Source organism: Cyprinodon variegatus, unplaced genomic scaffold (assembly GCF_000732505.1).
Source record: "Cyprinodon variegatus isolate N-32 unplaced genomic scaffold, C_variegatus-1.0 Scaffold323, whole genome shotgun sequence".
Lineage (NCBI taxonomy): Eukaryota > Metazoa > Chordata > Actinopteri > Cyprinodontiformes > Cyprinodontidae > Cyprinodon > Cyprinodon variegatus.
The window spans coordinates 101,093-124,367 of record NW_015150776.1 but is presented as its reverse complement, the minus strand read 5'-3'; the positions used below and the strand labels follow the sequence as shown (position 1 = coordinate 124,367).

Here is a 23,275-nt window from a genome sequence, read left to right as displayed (position 1 = left end):
ATCCATCCATCCATCCATCCATCCATCCATCCATCCATCCATCTATCCATCCATCCATCCATCCATCCATCCATCCATCCATCCATCCATTGGCCTAATAAACAGACCAGTTTCAGCAGTCAGACTAGTTTGAAATTCATCATAATATAAAGAAAATGAGTACGTCTTGTTTTTATCTTTTCAATTTTGAAGGAATTGTACCAAAGTTCTACTGTTTTTGACATGTGGGGCGGTGCCATCTTAGAAAACCTGTAATGGAGGCTTTACTGGGAATCCCCACTTAAAGATTGATGAGGTAAAAGAGTTACACAAACTACACTCACTTACATATGCACTTAATCAGACGTAGCACATATACAGACACTTACACTCAGACAGTGAGATTCCTAGATTCCATATCTTGACGTAAAATGCAGCAATTGGTTGGAAATGGTCCATTACTTGAAAGATTTTATCGGACAGTCGGGAATCCTAAATCTATAATGGACGAATTACAGAGCTCTGACACAGAAATATGGGATTCTACAGACAATTGCAATTTGTTCCTCCTATCTGTGCTTTTTCTTTGATATTTCATGGCAACTTTGAGTGTCTGACATCGTTTAAGTTGAGAACAACTAACTGATACTTAATGGGAAATGCACCCTTATTATGGTAAAATTTATGTCTCGGTTTTCTTTAGAAGTGTTTCATATATATATAATGATTTGAAAAGGCATGGCTTTACCAATACCCCCCAATTCATTCATTCATCATTGCATTGATGAACACAATATGTATACTGAGAAGAAATCTCTGGACAGCATTTTTTTCATTAAATTTACATTATCCAATTTTATTCCACATTATATGTTTTCCTATGAAATTTCCTGATGAAATAAACAATTGTTGAGAAACATAGATATAATCTTCCTAAAAACAGCACTTGCAGACAACTACAGTATTTGTGATGCTCTTCAATGCATAAATATGGAACCTCACACATAAATGGATTGCTTCGTCAGTGGTCATGAGCAGAGCACATGTTTAGGGCACAGCACTGTTTAAAAGCCACTAGCAGTGCAAATAGCACCACACAGCAGTAAAAATAAAAAACACAGTAGCAGCAAGAACAGAGGGTTTTAGAGCTTGAAGACACTACCTGATTTTTTTGTTGATTCAACCTTAGAATCTGAAACATTTGCATTTATTTCACATGCATTTATTTCAGTATGTCCTGTGCATTCAAATTTCAGCATTATAGTGAGTTTTTATTAATCTAGTTTAATAATAAAACACCTACAAGGAGGTCTGATTAAAGAAAGTGTGTTAAAGTAAAGTTTTGATATTTATGTTAAAAACAATATCTTTGTCTTCAAGCCTATATATCTACATGCTATGTTCAAAACATGTGAAAGGATGAATAAGTAAAACAATTGATGCCATCTGGATAAAACTCAATATGAGCAGAACTGATTTCTGGTGAATTTTCTATTGTTTTCTTTACAGATAAGTTTTTTTTTTTTTGTTTGTTTATCATAGTTTTTCTTGGCAGAGAAACCACCTCATTGTAATTAATATTTGGTTTGTTGTTGTATATCTTATCTATCTGAAATCTTTAATTCTATATTTGATAATAATCGAACTAGAATACATAAACAGAATTTGAGAAGTTTAGGCTTTTTAAAAGGAAAAGGAAGCCTAAATTCCACATAAGATATAAATTAGACATATGTAAAGAATTAAAAGTTTTCTTTCACTGATAAACATAGATTTTTAATAATTGATCATTTTCATAAGAAATTTCAAATATTCTGTTGCTGTTTTTTATTCAATAACCACAACTAAATAGGTTCAATATCACTTCACTAAGTCTGTCCGCCAATCTTTGAGCTGCTTGGAATGTGATGCAACTGCCGATGCTGTCAGTCAATCAAGCAGATGAGGTTCATGTTGAATTTATTGTAAGTCGCCTGCCAGACAGAGAGCACTGATTACACTGAGTGCTACTCTGGGTAATGAGAACGATAGAGGTTCCCCCACAGCATAAACAGTTCATGGCTTAAACACAAACACATCATCTTTTTTTGTTGTTTTCTTTTTTTGTTTCTTGTTTCCTCCTGCTGTCTGTTTTCTCTAATGACACATCTGAGAGCAGTTAAATCTCATGAATAATTGATTACATTTAGTTGTCTGGAACTGTCTTTTGTTTTGATTTCTGAGAGATGCACAAATTACAGTATCTTTTTGGGAAAGGTTTGCGTACCTTCCATTAAAAAATTACTGCACAAACACACATATATACACATTTTTTTCTATACATCTCTCTCTCTCTNTATATATATATATATATATATATATATATATATATATATATATATAAAAATAATAAAAATAATATATATATAAAACAATTCACCTAGAAGTGTATTCTGTATTTACACAGATCAGAGCAGATAAGGCAGTGTATGTTTTGTTTTGTTTTTTGACATCTTGTTTATAAAGAGTTATATATCAATGCTAATTTAATCTGTCTATATAAGCTTTCGTGCACAAATTAAATTAGAGTAAGCTGTCACGCATGATAGGGGTCGGTTACAAGATTGCATGTATTAATTTGATTTATACCATTCACACCACCAATTCACAGGAATGGATAAATAGGTCTGCACAGAGATGTTCACGAGTCATACTAGTGTGTGTTGAACGCTTAAAAAAATACAGCTATGACAGCTGTATTACCATGGAATTAGTAGGAATGTTAGTTTCATACTTTCCTACTGTCTCTCAATTGCTCTTCTTTCCTCTGGCTGTGGGTTGATTGAATGTATCATCTTTTATCTATTTACTCCTTTGTTAGTAGAAAAAAAGAAGTTCAGAGCTGGGACAAAGGTAGAAATGTAGTACACCAAACCATTTTTGGAGAGAGTAAATGAAGCAATGGGTGGTAAAACTTCCTTACATTGCTTCCTTGGATTAGAGAATAAGACAGTAGGAATTGGAATCAGAAGACAGTAGTGCAAGGATTTAAAGGAAATAAAACGTGTGGGTGATGTGCACGGAAAGAGACAGGAGTGTTATGTCAGTGAGTGTTTGAAGAGAGAGATATGAATGCAAATAAACACTAAAGGGGAAAATAAGATGAAGGGAATCACAAGTAAGAATTTCCACCTCTAAGTCAGAATATGGTCGCCAACAAACAACATGTCTATAAAGCAAACAACATGCCATCACCACAGTAGCACATTTTCTGCATAGAGACTGCTGAAAAAGAAATGGATTCTAAAGCAAAAAGAATATCAGAAATAAATAAGATGGCAAAACTAGCAACATCAAAACAAAAAGGACTAAAATGGAGAACATTCAGAATTTACAGAATCCACATCGTCTTCGATGCTATTTGGTTTCATTTCATTTTACAGTTTAGAGTGAATGACAGTGATGATGGATTAAACATCTGATTAAACAAATGTTACATGCCAGGACTCTACAACAGCGACAAGACTGTATCGATTTTCCTTACTAAATTAATTTGGAGTCATCCAATTGCAAACGTAACTGGTAAAACAAATTAAATCATCTAACTAACTGGTACTGACACTTTTTTATGTCAGTTATTATAAACATTTTATCATCCAAATTTAATTTAGGAAATATTTGATCAAGAATAATGAGTATTTTTGTTACATATCTTTGGCCATTATTGAAATCCATAATCCTAATCACAATAAAACATCATTTTGATGCTAGGGCTCTCGAAGGTACTAATCTAATGTTTGGTTTCTGTGTACTGTTGCATCTCTCATGTCTAGAGGTTCTAAAACTATATAAAACTCAGGAAAATTTGTATATTTGTTTGTGGAAGGTATACATTATCAAATTAACTAAAATGTTAAGTTAATAGGCACAAATAACTCATAATGGGGTTCTTCAGCACACAATTTTGCTTCTCACAGAAAGATTCTAGTAGAAATACAGGGAACTTAGATCTGAAAATGACATAAAGCTAAATTAATGGAGTCCTAAGTTCATGTTAAAAAAATGATAATTAATATGCTCAATACACAAACTAACTAGTGTTAGTAACATAAGTTTGTGAAAATGGATTTCATCTACGTTTTGTACAATTCTGTTAAGAACTGCAATAAAAACTAAATGAGATGTTTATCTTTCTCACTGTAATTAGTGTTTTTAGACAAGACATCTCAGTTACAGGGATAAAAAAGCCAAATAGTTTATCTCTTCCTAGCTTGGTATCAATATTCAGGTTCTCATTCAATATGATTGACTTTAAATGATTGACTCTATCGCTATTGGAAAAATGTTATCTAGAAGAAACAAAAGCATCCAGGAACAATTTCTTTATTGAGCCCTTCAATCATCCAAAATTTTTCCCCATAGCTGGCCAATTTTAATGTAAAGTTGCTTATTAGTATTAGATGAATCTTTTAAGAAGTTTACTAGTTTATAAATGCAAATAGTAGCAAGAACGTAATTAAATTCACATTTATTTACGGTCGATAAAAAGCACATATCAGTTTGTATCTCAGTAACTAGAATATTCTCATTTTAACTCTAAATCGCATGGTGCTGTTGTGATGACTGCTTTGGTCCAGTTACTGTGCTTGTTCTTCTCTTTTTCTTTTATAAAGGGAGGAAGATGCAGGGCTTGTCTGGCTGATTGGCATACTGCTAGCTGTTTTTTTCTTCTCATTGATCGTCTAGAGCAGGCAGGTGTTTGATCACTGGCATTTACCCGCAGGGGGGCATTGATGGCTTATTTTAACAATTTGGAACATTTCAGAACAAATAAAGCTCAGTTTTGTCTTAAGAAACCTCAGAATTACACATGGGTATTTGTGCATTTTCAAATCACTCTTCTTAGTTAAACATTTTATTCAATCTAAGTATACAGACATGTGGGGATGAGTGGAAAAGGTTGAGCAGGAGTATATTTAGGTGGAAAGAAAGTGGCATGTGTCTGAGTCAAATGTTTTTAAAATATGGTGCCTTTTTGTCATTCTTATGGATGTAAAAGGGGTCATAGTTGTCTTATAGGAACATTGAACATTACAAGGATCCAGATGCAGCCAATTGGAATGCTTTACAAGAGATGACCATTCTCCAATTTCTTAGTTTCAAGTTCGTAGGTAAATCAAATGCACATTTTTTCCAAAACCGGGAAACAAACATTTACCAAGCTATGCAGACAACAGAGATATTGATAGGATAGGAGGATAGGATAGGAGATCTGACAACCTTATTGGGTTTGATGGGCAACATTTCAAAGAGCAATGGCAGCACAGTGAGCTTCTCTAGTTTGAGGTAAAATATGGTTGTGCAGAATTATTTAGGTTTAAAAGTAAACATCAGCAAATAACAGCAACATAGTACTCTAAAGGCTCTATAGTATTTGTTCCATTAATCTGCAAAAACATCAAGAAAAAAATCAAATAAAGTTTATTTTAATTACACTTGTATGGTGATCAACAATCAGCTCTCTGTAGTTCAATGTCATTTATGATTAGATTTTCCTGTTTGTTTTATGTATTGTGAAGAAAAGCACCCATTCTGTCTTTCGCATTAGAAAAACAAATTTCCATTCCCCTTAAAAATATCTCTGTCATTCTTTGTGCTCCAAATATTTAATTAAAATTTTATTGACCTTACTTCCACATCAGTTTTTTTTTCTTTTTTTTTTTTTTTGCTTTTATTATTTTGTTTTCCACCTCGTTTCAAGTGAGGGTTTATTAAGTGACTGCAGCTTGTGGCGCCAGATTTCTATGCAGAATTATTTTGCTGGTGTTTTTTTTTTCCTCATAAAAATCTCTAACAGAAGCAAAATAGGTATTTGGTATGTATTCTATTTATTCCGACCAGTGCATTTCATTCTGGCTTATGGGATTTTTCTGCTCAAGAAAACATTTATCTTATTGGCAGTTAAGTCTGGATATGTTGTGTTAGTCTCTGGCAGTTAAAATCTTGATGCAGATTAGATGACAGCTAAAACATTTAATTTTTCTGACCATTTTAAAACTGTTTTAAAATAAGCTCTCTGTAAATATGCTTCTATAAACCTACTGTTTTTGTTAATGTCAGTCTTTCTGCAGATACTTCATATCCCATAATCTTATTCATTGTTCTATGATGTAGTGCTATCAATAATTAGTCTGAACTTCCTTCCCTTTGCATTGCACAGACATACAGTACAGATGTGTATTCACAGTGGGTGCCTTTCTCAATATGGATTTCTTACAGATGGAGCCTCGCCCAACAAAAATGTACCTCCTTTTTCCATGACCTAAAAACATTCAGATGTTTATATCAATTTTACTATATTAGCACTTCTCCATGGTAATAAACCATGATAAGAAATTAGACCCTTTGCATAAACAAATTCTGTAAATATGTGTTTGTACATCATAAATTGGATAAATGGATGCATAACACAACACATACTGGGCTATTGCATATCTTTGGAACCGAGAGCGGGTAGTTTTAACCAAAACAAAGGGGTAAGCCAGGTTTTACTAGGGTATAGACTGGTACAGGGTTGTAAAATTTTTTAATATAAATATGAAATAATCTGTTTTTTTTTAATAAGTGATCTGTGTTAGTTTGGGAAGGCATTTCCTTAATTCAATAATTTTTATAGTCAATACAAATCCAATAATTAAGGAAAATATAAAGCCTTCTAATTCCTTTTCCCCTTGCGTCTTTTAACTAGTTATTTTCTTATTTCTTAACAGTTCAAAATTAAAGTAATAAAAAATACAGTTTAAAATTATACTGAAAAAATCCCAATACTTTTAATTATGAAGTTAAGAGACTAAATTTCTAAAAGGAAATGAAAAAGGAAAACAGACAGTGTTTATGCCTCGCTCACATTGGAAAATATTTCGTATTTTTCTCAGCTTCCCTCACATCAATACCCAGCAACCTTCCCCTTCAACATTAATTACGGATTTGGCTTGCTTTCTCAGTCTGCTGGTTTCTATTTTTTACTCCCCTTCTCCATTGTTTACCCATTATTGTGCTCTCAAAAAATTCTCAAAATGCACGTTGCCGTTACAGTTTATACTGTGTCTTTGTGTTTGTGTTAGAGTCTCGTGACACAGCGATGTGCGTCACTGTGGACTTATTGACATCCTAAGGGTCTTTCTTTGGGTCAGCTGATTTTAACAGTCAATTCTCATAGGTTAATAAGGCAAAGAAAGTCTTGAGTAAGAGTCAAGTGACAGGCTGACTTGTCTGCTAAGCTGAGTAGAACCCATCACTTTATCTGTCCCAGCCTTGGACTGAAAACATCCTGATCCTAGCCAGAGTGGTGTAAAGGAGCCAAATCATCTAAAAAGAGTCAAACTATTGACTTTACCAAAGGCAATGTACATGTATATGGTAGGTAGACTGACATAAACTAAAACTCTAAGCTTCATAATGAATGGAAAAGGAAATATAGGTAGATAGAAAAAAAGAATGTGCACCTAGGGACTCGCTTGTGCAGTATTTTGTTGTTGTTTTGAGACACAGAAGCACTAAATTATAAATGGCCACTATATTTAGTAGTGGCTGTGCAACATAAAAATTATATTAGTGGAAAATCATTTTTGTATTCTGATCTTTATATACTAACACAAATAACACACTGACAACACAGTTGGAGTCCCAAATATTTCAAGACATCAATATTTCTCTTCCTCACACAGCAGCCTGGCAGTGTGCAGCAAAGGAGGAGGATATAAAGTGTTTTACTTTATACTATAATTCATACAGCTTGGAAAATTTCTGGTGACTATAACAGTTTCACCCTAATTAGATGGAGATATTGTAAAAACTATTATTAAAATTACTTGTAATGAAAATTTAGAAACAATTAGGTATAATCTGATACTGTTATTCATCTCATGTATGTATGTATAGGCCTTTTTTTCCCAAACATATAAAAGAAGATTAATATTTTCAGCTATACTCCAAAAATAAAAGAGAATCCAAGAAGTTTGGAAACTACAGTATAAAGAAAACTAATGAAACAAAACTGCCACCCAAAGAAAGATACATAAAGAAACACATATACCAAGTTAAAAAGAAGTAGATAACACAGTAGAGTAAATCTGATTACAAAACATGTTTACTTGTTGAAAAAAGAAAAACTGAGACGGAGACTATGGGTTGGTAGATTACTGTTGCAAAGAAGATAAAATGCGTACTTACTTAGCTGGCTGCGTCTCTGAGCATAGGCTACCACCACTGCTGCCAGAACTACACAGCATAACGATGTCACAAGGTTTGCCATCTGTAAACACACATACAGCAAAGTCAGGCGTGTGTGTTAGAGCAGGACAGCGTGTGTGTGCGCCTGTTGTCCTGACTGACTGACAGACCCAGGGACAGCACCATGTAACAGATAGAGAGATAGCCACTTCCTGTCTTCTCTAGATCTTGCTCTGTCTATCTCCTTTCACTTCATTACATTCCTAAAAGCACATTTTCTTGTACACTTTCTTTCTTATTAAGTTTGCTTATTTCCTTCTATACTTGTCTTACTTCGGTTGTTCAAATAGTGAGTTGTTGTTTTTTTTTTTTTCTTTTTTGCTATGATCTGCATTTCCTGACTTCTTTTCTCTTTCTATGTTTTTGCTCTCAATTCATTAGCCTAATGGATCCATCCCCATTGGGATGGGCCATAGCCAGCAGCTCTTAAAGGTATAGCACAGAACAAACAACAACAGCTTCAACCTAAAACAAGAACTTATGGGTAATTCTTTGCTTTAAATAATCACTTTAAAATCCCCCATTTTAGTTGTTGGCTCATCGCTGGTTAGAAAAGATTCCAACACAGGAACTTGAGAATTGAACCAGGCACCTTGGAAATTGAAAAAAGGTAAGAATGGTAAGAAAGCACTTTAAAAATGCACTGGATTTCTTTTGTAAAATGTTCTGCAACTGGCAGTGGAAATCACACTGAACACCCCATCCCTACAGTAAAACCTAAAGGTAAAAGCATTGTCTCTCTCAACATCATTTGGTTGGTTATCATCAACAGGAATACAAAAGATGGACAGGTTTGATTGTAAACTGCATGGAACTAAATACTGGGTATTCTTGTCTTTAAACCTGTTAGAGGCTTCTGTCAACTTAGGAGTAGGCTAGAGTATTATCTTTCTTGAGGAAATTTACTTTGAACTTAGGGTAAGACTTTCAATGGCAAGGTTATTGAATTGAACTTCAAATCTGTAGCAAAGTCTATGCATCCAGCCTGACTGAGCTTAAGCTATTTTGCAAATTAGAATAGGCACACAGGTACAGTTTTTTGAGAAATACTAATCTCCAATGTTTTCTTCTTCTTTTTTACTTTTTTTTTTGTTTTATTGTTTTGAAATACACATTTGTTGTGGAAAAGCAGTTTCTCTCAATGCCTATTTTAAAGTCTAATACCTCAGGTTTTAAACATTAGAACTACAGTTCTGGAGCTCTTCAAAATTCCTGGCTATTTTCAAGTACAGCTGAGCTGCATGAGATTCATGCCAGCAAGGGGACTTGAACCCAAATCTTTCCTTATAACTGTCTTTTCCCTCTACTCTGTATCTTCTCTCCTTTCCTCTGTTAAGTAAGAAGAAATAGTTGGCTCTCATATGTACAAAGGTTGTCTACAGGTCTGCCTGCAGCTGAGAGTTGCACAGAGTAAGGTGTGTGTGCAAAGAACGGAGTGAGCCTCTTTAAACAGAGCAAAAGAAAGGAAGTGAATTTACTTGTTCTTCTGGGGTGAAGCTCCAGCTGATGCTAACGTCTGTCATATCCCATTACTTCTCACTCTTTGTTTTGCTTCAGCTACCAACTTTTTTTTCCAGTATTCTGCTTCTTACTTCCTTGTTTTCACTCTTTTGCTCAGTCAATCCTTTCCTTCTCTTTGTGCATCTCTCTATTCCCAACCTACATATCATATCCTTCACTCATTCTGTCTCTCCGCGTTAAGAACGTGAAACCCACAACATGTTAAAGCATCTTGTGAAGGAGGGGAACAAGGAATACATAACTACAAGCACTGGGGATTGAAGTTCAGGGACACGAAAAAGCTTTTTATGGAAGGAACAGAATCTCAAAAAGATATAGAACAGTCTAAAACATTGAACACTTTTTTTTTTTATGAATTACAAATTATAAGGGTTTTGAAGAGGCAATCAAAAAGTGGAAAGCATGGGTGTTCTGATACAGCTTGTGAGACATTTGCAGCACTGGAAGTCGTTTTGCTCAAGGAGTGGGCCCCTGTCAGCAAGGTCCACCGCCTTGTCCAGGGTGTAAAAGATAATCGAGAGAGAAGTCACACCCCAACTCATTTTTTATTTCTGCTAGTGGCTCATATGAAGGTGGCTTCTTGCTGACTTTTGGGCTGAGCTTAGCCAGGCCGCAGCAGCCAACTCTAAAGCATCCTCCAAGTCCTTTACCCTGCCTCCTTCACAACTGGTATACCAGGATCTGCCTTGGAGATAGGATGAGGGCTTGGAGCTTTGAAAGCCAGGCCTTGTCCTCAATAAATCCCACTTTATTCATCTGCTCAGACTAGTTCAAATTAGACTCCTTTTTCTACATTTTCCAGGCAACAAACCATGCTTGATAAATGTTATTTTACTTCGGGACTTCAGAGCACCTTAAGATTTCCCATATTAGGCTGGAGAGTCATTAGGAGAGGAATGTCTGGGTTTTCCTCCTAAATCTGTTTCCAGTTTCATTGTTTTCTGGCTAGACAAGCAAAAGACAACAAATAGAAGGGTGTTCCTTTTGTAGTACTCTACTCTTTTATTGATGGACAGGAACCACTTCCACCCCACTGTGGTACAGCAGAACTAAATATATAGCTCATGATGATGTTATTTTTCTGTATTATAGTTACAATTTAGTGTGACACAAGGTGAAAACTAGCACCGTGAATACAACTGGATTTCATGCTGTCATGTCAGAAAGAACAATGCTTTAATATATCTGTGAAGATTCTCAGTCATCTATGCGAAATGTCTTCTAGAAATCTTCACATCCAGTTGCCTAGACAATACTCAAATGGAGTTGTTTTTTGTTCATTTTTGAAGTTTATCCAACATTTTGCATTAGAAAAGTTCTTACACATGCCCCTGAAATGCACATGTTTTCAGAAATAAAAACTGTTTACTGTTTGGTTAGCAACACTAGGATTTACTTTTGTGCTTATAAAGGATAATATGAATTCTCTAAAGTCCCCTTTAAATGTTCTGATAAGTATATAGGCGTATAAATGTGAGCCTGCGTTATCATTTGTGAACTTTAGTGCCTGTTTGTGTTTGTGAGTGATTGGCAGTTCATATGTATTTCATCTAAAAAGATACTGAGGAGACTGACAGCGGGTGAAATTAAAATTGCAGCCCTTGTCAGTGCATCACAATCCTTGGTCATAATTTTCCAAGTTCTGCTTTGCCCATCATAACTTAAATATGTATGTGCATATTTGTGTGTATGTGTGTTTACACGCATTTAAAACTCTTCTGGTACAACTATGTGAGAATAATATTGTGTATATGTGTGTACTGGGAACTCCAGGGGTATTTAGGCCGTCTATCAGAGAACAATACATTTTTGAAATCTGACAGCTTCAGATTGCTCACATAATGACAGGAAACAGGCGCTGAGAGCTGCAATTTCACAAACTCAATCCAAACCCCCTGTCCCCTTTCAACCATCTCTTCCACCCTAACCCTTTCATTTAGCCCCCTTTCCTTATTCCATATTTATTTATTCATTTCTCACTGGAGAGGAAAGGGCTGAATAGGCATGATTCTTTTGGCTGCTTAATTAAAATATATAATTCATCTGCATTAAATGATTTCGCCCAAGCATTTTTTTGAGTCCGATTTGGGAACATTTGCATTTAAATTGGAAAGCCAAGAGGGAAACATACAAGGAGGGCTGGGCTGTTTGCAAAAATAGAAGACAGTTATTTTTTTTTTTAATTGCTTAACATACTTTGCTCTTTTCCTCAATTTCTATGACCAAAAACCTAAAAAAAAGATGTTGTGCACCGGGGGCTAAAGAGATCCGTTTTTTTTCCTGTTACCAAAATATACCTAACAAATAGAGTCAAAGATTACAACTAGAAGAAATGAAGGCCTACATGCATTTTTAAAATAAAACAGGGCCATGTCAAGGGTGTAACTTTGAAAAGTTACACCCTTACCAAAATCAATATATCATGCATCCCTAGAATGATTAATTTCAATTCCATCCATCCAGAAGAATATGGATATGCTGCATTTTAATTATAGTATAGTGTATTTCTTTCTTGTAAACTTTCTGGTAAACTTGCAGATATATTCTATTGCATGTTGCATATCCCAGTAAATCTGTTTCACCTTTAAATCTGTGGCCCTCCCTACTTCTCCCTCTGCTCTGTTTAAAAAGATTTATGAACCTCTTTACTAATATAATGATGCCAGAAACAGAATTCTGAGATAAGTAGAAGCGCTGCAGTCTGATTCTGTCTGTACAGTAAGAAACCATGTGTTAATTTTAACCTGTAACTGTGAGTCATGGTCCTCTGAGAAGCCAAGCATTTTTTACCTAGTAAATAAGAACAAACTATGATTTATCAAGCTTATTGCATTTTAAGACTAACTTATAACTGAAAAAGGATATGTCTAATGAACTGATTTTTTGGTGGCATGCCTAATTTTCTTATACAACCTGTCTCCTAACTTAGACTTAAACATATATCAAAGTACCGGTAGCTGCCGGTTAAATTCACTGAGTGTTGCTGTGTGTCTCCCCTCCAACCACGCAGCTACTTTGTAAAAAAAAACAGACTAAAAAAGGTCTGAACACAGATAGCTGCAACCAACCTCTGTTACCATTGGGTAAAGTAATTGAGCAAAAAGGGGTCAAAAAGCTGAAATCATTGGTGGGGAATGTCGCCAACAGGCCAAAGTTGGTGGGGATATGTCAACACCAGTTCTTCACATAGTTACGCCTGTGGGTCACGTACATTATGTCACCACACCTGAGCGTACTGTCTAAAAGGTATTCATTATGGAAGATTAGCGACGAGAAAGTCCTGTTTGACTTTTTTGTGTACATCCAAAATAATACGTGAGGTTGGAAAATAACTGCAACTTATGGCATATTAACTTGAACAGATCATCTTCAATGTGAAACTAGGAGGATAGCACCATACTGCATGTATGGTTTAAAAAAAAATCTGTGAAAGTGGACAAAGTTGATAGGAAGATGTATGAAGCTAAATAAATGCATTCCTTGAGGCTTTTCAGACCTAGGAATGGGCAACTATGATTTATTTTAAGTGCTATTTGTGGTAAAACTAATATAACAAACCCCCAAAACTTGCAAATTGCAAATTTTTCAAATTTCTCTTTTTAAAAGATGTTACAAAAAATATATATTTTTATCTTTCCACTTCATAATCAGCCATTGCTTTGTGTTGTCTATCAAATGGGACCTCAACAAATTGACTTTTTGTATCTTTCCCTCCCGTCTCCACAGACACTTCCTCCAGCTCTGCTGTGGGAAGTATAAGGCACCCCAAGGCCAGCTGAAAAATGGGCTAGAATGAGATGTCTGAGCCCCCTACTCTAACTCCTTTCGATGTGAAGGAAAAGCAGCTCTACTCCGAGCCTCTCCCAATGACCAAGCTCCTCACCCTATCTCTAAGGGAGTTCCCAGCCATCATGCGGAGAAAGTTTATTTCAGCGACCTGTATCCGGGATTTCGTTCTATGATGTTAGGAATGTAGACCGACTGGTAAATCGAAAGCTTTGCCTTTTTTCTCAAGTTCTCTATTCAGCACAACAGACCATTGAGTCCCCATTATAGCAGCAGACGCACTGATTCGTCCATTGATCTCCCACTCGTGAAGAGGACCCAAAGATACACTTGAGGCAGGGACTCTCCTCCAAGCTGAAGGGGACAGGCTACCTTTTTCTGGTAGGGAGCCATGACCTCTGACTTGGAGAAGCTGATTTTCATCTTGCCCACTTCACACTCAGCTGCGAACCGATTTCCAATGAAGTATATTTATTTCTTGAGGAAAAGTTCAATATGTATAATTGTCTTTTATAATCTTAGAAGCATAGAATGTTATTCTTATATAGATATGTACAGTGATGGGCAGTAGCGCTTTAACTACATTTTCCAGTAGCTTGACCGTAGCGTCGCTGCTTTATTTATCAGGTAACTTTCCAGTAGTGACGTTATTGTTTTTATCAAGTAGCGACGTAGCGTCCACAAACGCTACAAAATCCAGGGCATAACTTAGTCATTAAACCAGGTTTTCTATTTTTGAAACAACAATCTGAGTTATTTGCTGGACATTCACGCATGAGCCTCTATTCTGCCTCTCCTGTCTGTGTCTACGAAACATGCGCACTCCAGTGGAACTCAAAGAATGAAACACACAGACACACAGAGCCACAAACACAGGATGGAGGAGGACACAGGAGCAGAGCGCCTTATCTTCAGAGATTTTGAAACTTGTTGAATCCTCTGATAAAAAGTACGTGCTCAGATGTTTTAAGGCTTATTTGCACAGATAAGATTTTTTAGGTATGGAAGAACAGCTCTCCCATGTATAAAAAAAAATATATAAATAAATACATGCTCAATAAATAAATAAATAAACATTCAATTAATTACCCCCCAAAATACAATGAATAAATATGTAGGTAGAAATTAAATTATACAGTGAGACATAAATGTATATATATCTCTTAATTAACTTCTTTATTTTTTCACCTTTTTTATAAACAGTTTCATTTGTTACTTGAATCGACTGTTTAATTGAGGTCTGAAGAAGTTTTCTCTAAGGGAGACCCTAAAGAAATAAGATGACTTTTGTAGGGTTTTGTTTTCCCTAGAGATGTCCATTGAATTCAAACTCATAGCCATGTCTCGAAGTGTAGAACACTACACAGTACCTTTAATTTGGTTCTAATAACAGCAGATTGTTTATTTTTTTTTGTCTACTAGTAAATACTTTAGTTTTTTTTATTATGCTGATCATAAAACAATTTTTACACTGTGTTATGTCATTGGCTGATCTTTAATAAATATTTTAACCAGTGTATCAGACTCATTTTGAATTGTTATTAGGTTGGTACAACGTTAAGTAGCTTCTGATGTAGTTACTACTACTACTTTTAACACATTAGTGTAACTTAGCTTGCTATAATTCTTTAGGTGGTAGCTTTGGTGTAGTGAAGCTTAATTTATTGTTGAGTAACTGATAGCTTAGCTCACTACACTGGACAAGTAGCTTGCTCAACACTGGATATGTACAATAACAAAACCAAAAATTTTCCAGAAATAGGATAACCAATCTGTATCGGAATCCTTTAAGTAGCAAACAGTGTTATGGAGGTGAATCAGCAACATCTACCAATGCTTTTAGATGTGCAACAAGAGATAATTTTATCTGTCTGATTAATTTCTACAAGGACAACACAGGAAAACTGCATGTGAGGAGTTTTTGTGTCTAAGTAAGACATCCATCATGTGAGAGAATGTTCCCTGTTCCCCTGACAACATAAAATCAAAACAAATGATTTGGCTCTTAATGCACCTTTTTTATTAAGTAATGCTCTGGATTGAGATTTATGGATTGTACAGGCAATTACTAAGAATGTGATGCTTAGAGACCCTGCTGCATTATCCAGCTGGGCCTTAGCCGTAGGAGGTTTGTTGTTTAGCCAAAACCATATTTTCTAGAACACAGAGAGTGATGAAAATCCATAAAGTCACACCTTACTCTCCACCTGTTTTATATAATAAATCACAATAACACTATTCTCCGTTTGTTCATGTGTGTGTGTGATGGGGGTGTAACGTATAGCTGCCTCAAAAGGCTTTTGTCTGGAAACATTTGGAGGACAAGTTCCTTAAGAAAAATAAGTTCCATTGCAAAGTCATCGAGTTGCAAGGAATTCTTCAATTAATTGAATTTATCAAATAAAGCTTAGAGAAGTATAGATCTTCACATTCTTTCAGGAGGAAAGTTTGAATGTTATTTTTTAGAAATATGGCAAAAGCTTCAACCTTCTATCAAGGAGATTTTACTTACTACTTACTTGCTGCATTAATAAAGGACTCCTGTTCTATAGAGAGGTCTCTAAAAGTCCTACCTTTAAACATACCTGTCCTTCCTTTAGGCAAGGACAGCCAACTCTCCCTAGTTTAAGTAGTTTTCTAAGATTTTCTTTTTTCAATGTGAAGTTTTCAATTCCAATTGGGAACAGAATGGAGACCAATAATTAACAAACAGAAAGATGTCCTTTAAACAAACACCTCTGTCAAAAGAGAATCTTTTCTTAATTAAGTTGTACCAAGTGTTTGTGTTTTCATAAAAGTAACCCTCCAAGCATATTGCTACCCTTAATGATAAAGTCATTATTAATTTAAGCTGCATAATATCAAATCTATTGTCTCACTGGGTCTCTTCCCAGTGAGACATGTCCAGTAGACCTCAACAGGTTTGGGGCCCAGAAGACATCCTGACTAGATGCCAGAACTACATTAAATGACTTCTTATAGATTAATACAACAAATGTCATTGTCAAATAATCTGTTTTATGGTTATTTGGGTCTTGATTTAAATTCTTTGTAGAACTTCTGTTTGCCACTAAAACAGCAATTAATATTTTACTGTAGCACCCGATGAGACTGAAGCATTGAGAGGAAAGAATCCTTCTGCTTGCACAGCTTCTCTAGATGACTGGTCTTAAATTCTAGGGCTCGAAGGCCAGTGTCCTGCACCTCTGGATGTGCCTATTATCCAACATACCAGACTCCATTGTGAGCTAATTGGCTAGTTGTTAGTGAGGCAGATTATGCAATAAATTCTGTTGTGTAGGGCTAGGGACATATTTAGAATTTGCAGGACCCAACAAAGGATTTGAGTTTCTCTTGATGAAGTCCTGGGTCCTTGTATGCAGCACTTTTTATTAGGAAGTAAATGGCTTCGAAATTAGGTTAATTTTGTCTTTGGTGAATTGTTTCATTTTGTTTTTAAACTGCCAAAACGCCCATTAACAAACTAATGATGAGCTGACAAAAGCTATCTGGTTTGTATTAAAAGTTTCACGAAGCAAACCACCTTACCAATGTTCTTATGCAGTTAAAAATAAAAAATAAATTGTTTTATTGTCCCAACAATCCTCTTCAGCTTGAAAAATTGGCTTCTTATTTAGCCTGGGGGGTTTGATTCCCGGCCCGGGGTCTTTCTGTGTGGAGTTTTTCTCCCTGAGCATGCGTGGGTTCTCTCTGGGTACTCGGCTTCCTCCCACCGTACAAAAACATGACTGTTAGGCTAATTGGCTTCTCTAAATTCTCCTTAGGTGTGAGTGTGTGCGGGAATGGTTGTTTGTCCTGTTTGTCTCTGTGTTGCCCTGCAATGGACTGGCGACCTGTCCAGGGTGTACCCCGCCTCTCATCCGTAGACAGCTGGAGAGTGCCAGAAAGTGGATGGATGTATGGATGGATGGATTTAGCCTGGGTTTTCTTTTAACATCATAATTAAATTGATGACATTAGATGTCTGCAAATTTAGACCAGTGGCTATTGACTGGTGGGTATGACAAGATACTGTAGGCCACGTATTAATAATTCAAACCTTAGACACTAACTTTGAAAAATTGGGGTTGCCAGTAATGTCTTAACATTATTTTTCCCAGCTGAATAAATGTTCTCAAATAAAAAGTTGAATTTATGAATAAAGCTACCAGACAAAGCTTAATCTTCTATAAGGATTATTGTATATTGTTTACTAGGGTTGCAAAGTACTGTATGATGTACTCTAAATTTAAATTGTGAAATTATTTCATAGTCATTCGAGAAAAAAAATTGTATTGATTTCCAAGTTAAAGTAAGCTTCACAATTTTTAGGTTTAATGTAAAAAATAACATATTTTTTTTACTGTGGAAAGATTAGTTTAATTTTTTTTTTGTTTTCCAGCTGCAACAACATTTATCCAATCTTTACAAGTGATGTAACTAACTGACAGGCGTTTATCCACACAGGTCTCCAACATTAATTAGTTCAAATGTTAATTAGTTTACTCTGCCTGTGACCCAGATGGCAATAACACCAGAAAAATAAGCATGAGTGGCACACTCATCCATCAATAACTTTTCCGAGCCAACACACATTTACACAAAAACACATAACTAATCACACATAAGTAGTGCCGACTGTAACCTTTAATGTCAAGCTCCACATCCAGTATTGCAGCTTCCTCATTCCCATAAGGCTTTGCTGTGCTCAGTAACACTAATTCTCTCATCAATCACACAGCGTTGCGGCAGATTAACTACAAACACCGAGGAGGGGGCGGGTTGGGGGGTCCAAGCCCGATTGTGTGTCTGCAGGCATTTTGGGAACAGGAGGCACAACTGGCATTTACTGCCGTGTGTTGATAGCTGGACGGCTGTGACCTTTTCCATAGTCGTGCTGGCTATAATTGTTCACTAAAGACAATGTCAGGTACATCTCAAGAGGTAGCAGAGGTTAAGCACATCAATATACACTAAACACATACATGCAAATACGCCAGAATACATACTCTTTTAAGTGTTGTGAATGACTTACAAGGCCTTTTTATTATATATCTTTTGGGGGTAGATTTTGGGTGATAAATTTAGCCATTGATCACATGTGACTCCTCTCAGCTGGTTGAGATTTAGAGCACCTGAACATGTGGGCCACTGTGTATCATGTGTCAAAGAGCAGCAGTGCTGCTGCTGAAGGTCCCACCTCACTATGATGAAATGCTGCAAACCTGATGTGCTCATCTTGGATAGTTGCTCTCTCTTTGAAGAAACTTTTCATTTAGCAAAACCCTTGACAGAATTTACCACTGGAATACATTTTGCTTAACTGTAAATTACACAAAAATCTGTGAAACTTTTGTATAACTCATATTGTAGGAATTTTCAGCTTAAACATATATGTATATGTGTGTGAGGCATGTTTTTGTCTCCAACCGGCCATCTGGACCTCCTTGTGTGTGTGGAAGCAGATTTAGGTGGTTAGAGACCTCTTGAAAAACACACTGTTACCTCCAGCCCTCTCACCTCTGAACTCTATAAGTGTATCAAAGCTAAGAAAACAGAGCACTTTGTGTGTCTTTGTGTGTGTATGTGTAAATGAGTGTGTGTGCGTGTCAGCATTCTTAAGTACAAGGCTTTGAATGATGGGTGTAGACTCCCCCTTTTGTGAGCAGCGAGCCTCCAGGAGCTGCACAGCATGTGTGTGTCTGTGTGTGTGACGGCTAGGAGTGTGTGATGTACAGGCTGTGATGTTCTGAGCAGAGGTGTTTTTACTGGGAGTTAATCAGAACCAGAGCTCAAGACTTGCCCACTGTGGGTCAAACACTCACAGGCACTGCCCCACCTTTTTTTTCCACAAATTCAAGAGCAAGATCTGAATTCTCATTTAAACTCACTTCAGTCTTTTTTTTTTTTTTTTTTTTTTTTTTTACAAAATTTGTATTGAAAGAACGGAAATTTACTGTATGTCAATATAAAATTTTGCTGTATGTTGGAAATCATTTCCATTTTTCGGTAACAAGTACGGTCAGGATTAATGATAGGTTTATTCATTAGTTTGTTCAGTTGCTTTTGAAAAAAAAAAAATCAAGAACAGGAATGCATATTAAGTTTTTTTTTTTTTCTTTTTTTTTTAGAAAGCTAATGTAGGCTGTATTAAACCTCTTTTTTTCAAATGGGTCCTCATTACCAAACAATTAATTTGTTTCTTAACGAGAGAATCTTATTAAAACTTAATTTTGTAAAAAAGAAAACATTTTTTGTAACACATATATATCCTCATACAAATAATCTCCATAATGTATCCATTGATCTCCTATATGTTTTTATCTTTTTATGGTTGCCTATTTCTAGCAGTCATTTGGCTCAAGGTTCAGTATACATGGCACAAGTCGACAGTTCATTACTCAATAAAACATAATGTAAATCTCAAAAGTTTTCTTATTTTATTTTTTATTTCTTTAACAGATAGTATAGCCACAAAGCACAGTACTACACATCATACCACCGAAATAAGTGTTTTACAAGTATTGTAACTCAATAGGCAATGGAAAATATGCAAATTAAGATAGACAAAAAAACATGATTTAACAAAAATAAGTTCTCAATACTTAAACTTTTTAATAGAGTCTAAAGATAAATATAACTGCGGTTGTTGCCACAGCCTTGGTCACATGCACTAAAAGGCTTTGGCTAACTTGTCCTAGACCACTAAGACATTAATGCTCTAAGCTCACTTGCCTGGATGTATCAGTTGTCTGGCCACAACATTTAGTACAAAGTGTAACAATTGCATGGATCTCTTTCTCCAGATCAGCTAAAGAGACCATATGTGACAGTTTAAAATGTTCCTCATTTGAAGGAAAAAATGAAGGAGACAGAGATTTGTAAGTAGAAGCCCAGAGAAGATTAGGAGAGTATGCCAAGTTTTTGATTAGCTAATTAGGAGTTGGACAAAAGCAGACAAGAGCCTGGCTGATTTTTGTATATAGTTCACGAGTAGCTGGAATTAAACTACTTTTCAAGTTCTGTCCAACAATTTCCAACATTACTGTATTTTTTATGTGTGTCTCAATGTTAATTTGTTATGGTTTACACAACTTCAAAAATATAAAAAAAATGAAAAAATATAATTAAAACAGACCAACTTCATGCTAAATGTTGCTGCTTTTTAAAGCACATCTAGACAGTAGTTTTTTTTTAGAGAGAAAATGCCCTTTTGTTTTATATATATATTATATATATATATATATATATATATATATATATATATATATATATATATATATATATATATATATATATTCTAATGTTACTGCAACAAATTATTGATGAGCTGATTGTTCCTAAGTCAAATGCTTAAATACTTCTAATCATGTACCTCTTCACTAGTCTGTAGCAGTACATACCTCAGGATACTCTTAAGAATGGTTTATAACTCAGGCAACCTGACGGAAAGTGTTAAATATTACCTGCACATGTGATAATATGCTTCATTTACATTAAGTTACTAAATTAATTTATGTTTTTCTATATTTATGTAAGAGCTAATATCAAAAAGCAGATAAACACAAAGGAAGAATGCAAAGGTAATTTTTTTATTTGTTTTATTTTGTATTTTATTACTACATGTTAGTTTATTCATTCAAACCTTAGGAGAATCAAAAGACTTTACCAAAGAGCGAAACTATCACTCATTCACAAGCCAAGTTAAAACATTCCTTATGGCCAGTATGATTAGGGGTTATTCTCTTCCAAAACCTAGTTGATGTTATTTAGAGAATCATTGCCTTTTTCCACTAATCCAAATGCAGTCCAGTTTAGGATGGACAATTCTTGATTCAAATAATTTCCAGCATATTCTATTTATTTGATAAATTGTGGCAAGTGATCAAGACGTAGCATTATTTCTGCCATGTTCAAAAACCCTTTATTGCAACTATATAATTTTTTCTGCATCTCTGTATTGCAAAAAAATAGAGGGTAAAAACACTCCTGAATAGGAAAACCATATCAAAAAGAGCTGAGATGAAAGTAAGAAATATATTATATCTAAGTAATAAAAAATACAATTCTTTATGAATAAAAATAAAAAGAAATAGATATAAATTACGAGGATGAAGGCACATTTTCTTACAGAGTGACTCCAGTGGTGTGTAAGCTAAAAAAAATGTGTGAGTGTGTTTAGTTGACATTTTTGCCAAGTCGTCTCAGTAAACATAACAGATAGAGTTCCAGCACGGATCAGGTTTGAAAACACTCCAACACCAATTTACACATCCACACAAGCAACCTCACATACAGAGCACAAATGCTATCTGTTCAACTGTCCTCTGAGTTTTACCACCAGAAACTATTTGTGGAGTTCATTCCCTGCAGTTTGGCCTGGATGGAGGTCCAGTTGGGTGGCCTTCCTTAGTTGGGTGGCACACTAACACATACAGGCCACACAGGAGATATGTCTATCCAAATGACAGGCAGATTAGGACTATTATTTTTGGGTGGAAACATGTTCAAAAACATGCATAAAAAAACATTTCATATATCTTTTTCTGTTAATTGATATAACAAATCAAACACAAACTATAATCCGTTTCCACCTTATATAAGAATTTTTTTTATGAAGAATAATTTTTGTGTGAAAACAGTTCCAAAAGGCAATAGAGGAGTTTCCAGAACTCTTCCTCATCAGCTTGTCGAGCTTTCTTTAGTGCTTTGCTCTGATGCTGTTACCCTAGCAGGTGAAGCCAGGAGAGATCAAATTCCACAACATACCTATAGAGCACAGGTGTCAAACTGTTTCCAGAAAGGGCCGTGTGGCTGCAGGTTTTCTTTCCAACCAAACAATAGCACACCAGACTCCTTTTATCTCATCAAGTCATCATGTTCAGATTGGACTCCCTTGATGAGATGACTGGAGTCTGGTGTGCTATTGTTTGGTTGGAAAGAAAACCTGCAGCCACACGGCCCTTTCTGGAACCAGTTTGACACCCCTGCTATAGAGGATATGGAATATTTTGCCACAAATGTTGAAGGACCTAAGCTTCCTTAAGAAGTACCGTCTGTCCGGTCCTTGATTGTAGATGACTTCACAGATGCTTCTCCAGTCAAGTTTAATGTCAGGTAAACACCAAGGTATTTACTGTATACTCCACCACCACCTCCACTTCTTCTCCAATGACATTAATAGGATTCAGCATCTGCATCTTCTGGAATCTACAATCATTTGTCCCATTTATGATCTGATGATTGTTTCCACACCATGTCACAAAGTGGTTAATCTCTGATGCACCAGTATTTCTGCAGGTTATATGAACTGAATATATGAGGTGAGAACTGTATGGAGTAAAAAGAAATGGTACGAATACCATCCCCTGTGGTGCTCTTGTGCTGCTGACTACTTGATTAGACACTTGACCCATCAGCAATGGCGTAACTATCGGTAAGCAGAGTATGCAGGTACTTAGGGGCCCCGGACTTCTTAGGGGCCCTGACGCCTGGTAGGCCCCCTACGCAATTGTGGAGTAGGATGTCTCTTTGCAAATGTAATGGTAAAATTCGTCTTAAACCAACCTGATACTAGACCAACTACCAGGACCTTATTTATACCCCAACACATGACAGATTTCAACAGGATGGTGAGCCGTTTAAACACGACACCAATAGCAAAGCAGACAATGGTACTTTTAATTACTATGTTTATAACTGTGTATAGTTCATTAGA

The 23,275-nt window shown here is 35.7% G+C and overlaps 1 protein-coding gene across 1 annotated transcript in view; it reads right to left on the bottom strand.

The window, feature by feature from the left end:
- The window catches only part of LOC107091063 (ciliary neurotrophic factor receptor subunit alpha-like), a 268,089-nt gene that overhangs the window by 149,976 nt on the left and 94,838 nt on the right, over positions 1-23,275 (bottom strand). Inside the window, exon 3 of the mRNA XM_015384788.1 lies at positions 8,191-8,272. Within this exon, the coding sequence (XP_015240274.1) occupies positions 8,191-8,272 (82 nt within the window). The remainder of the gene's footprint in view (positions 1-8,190; positions 8,273-23,275) is intronic.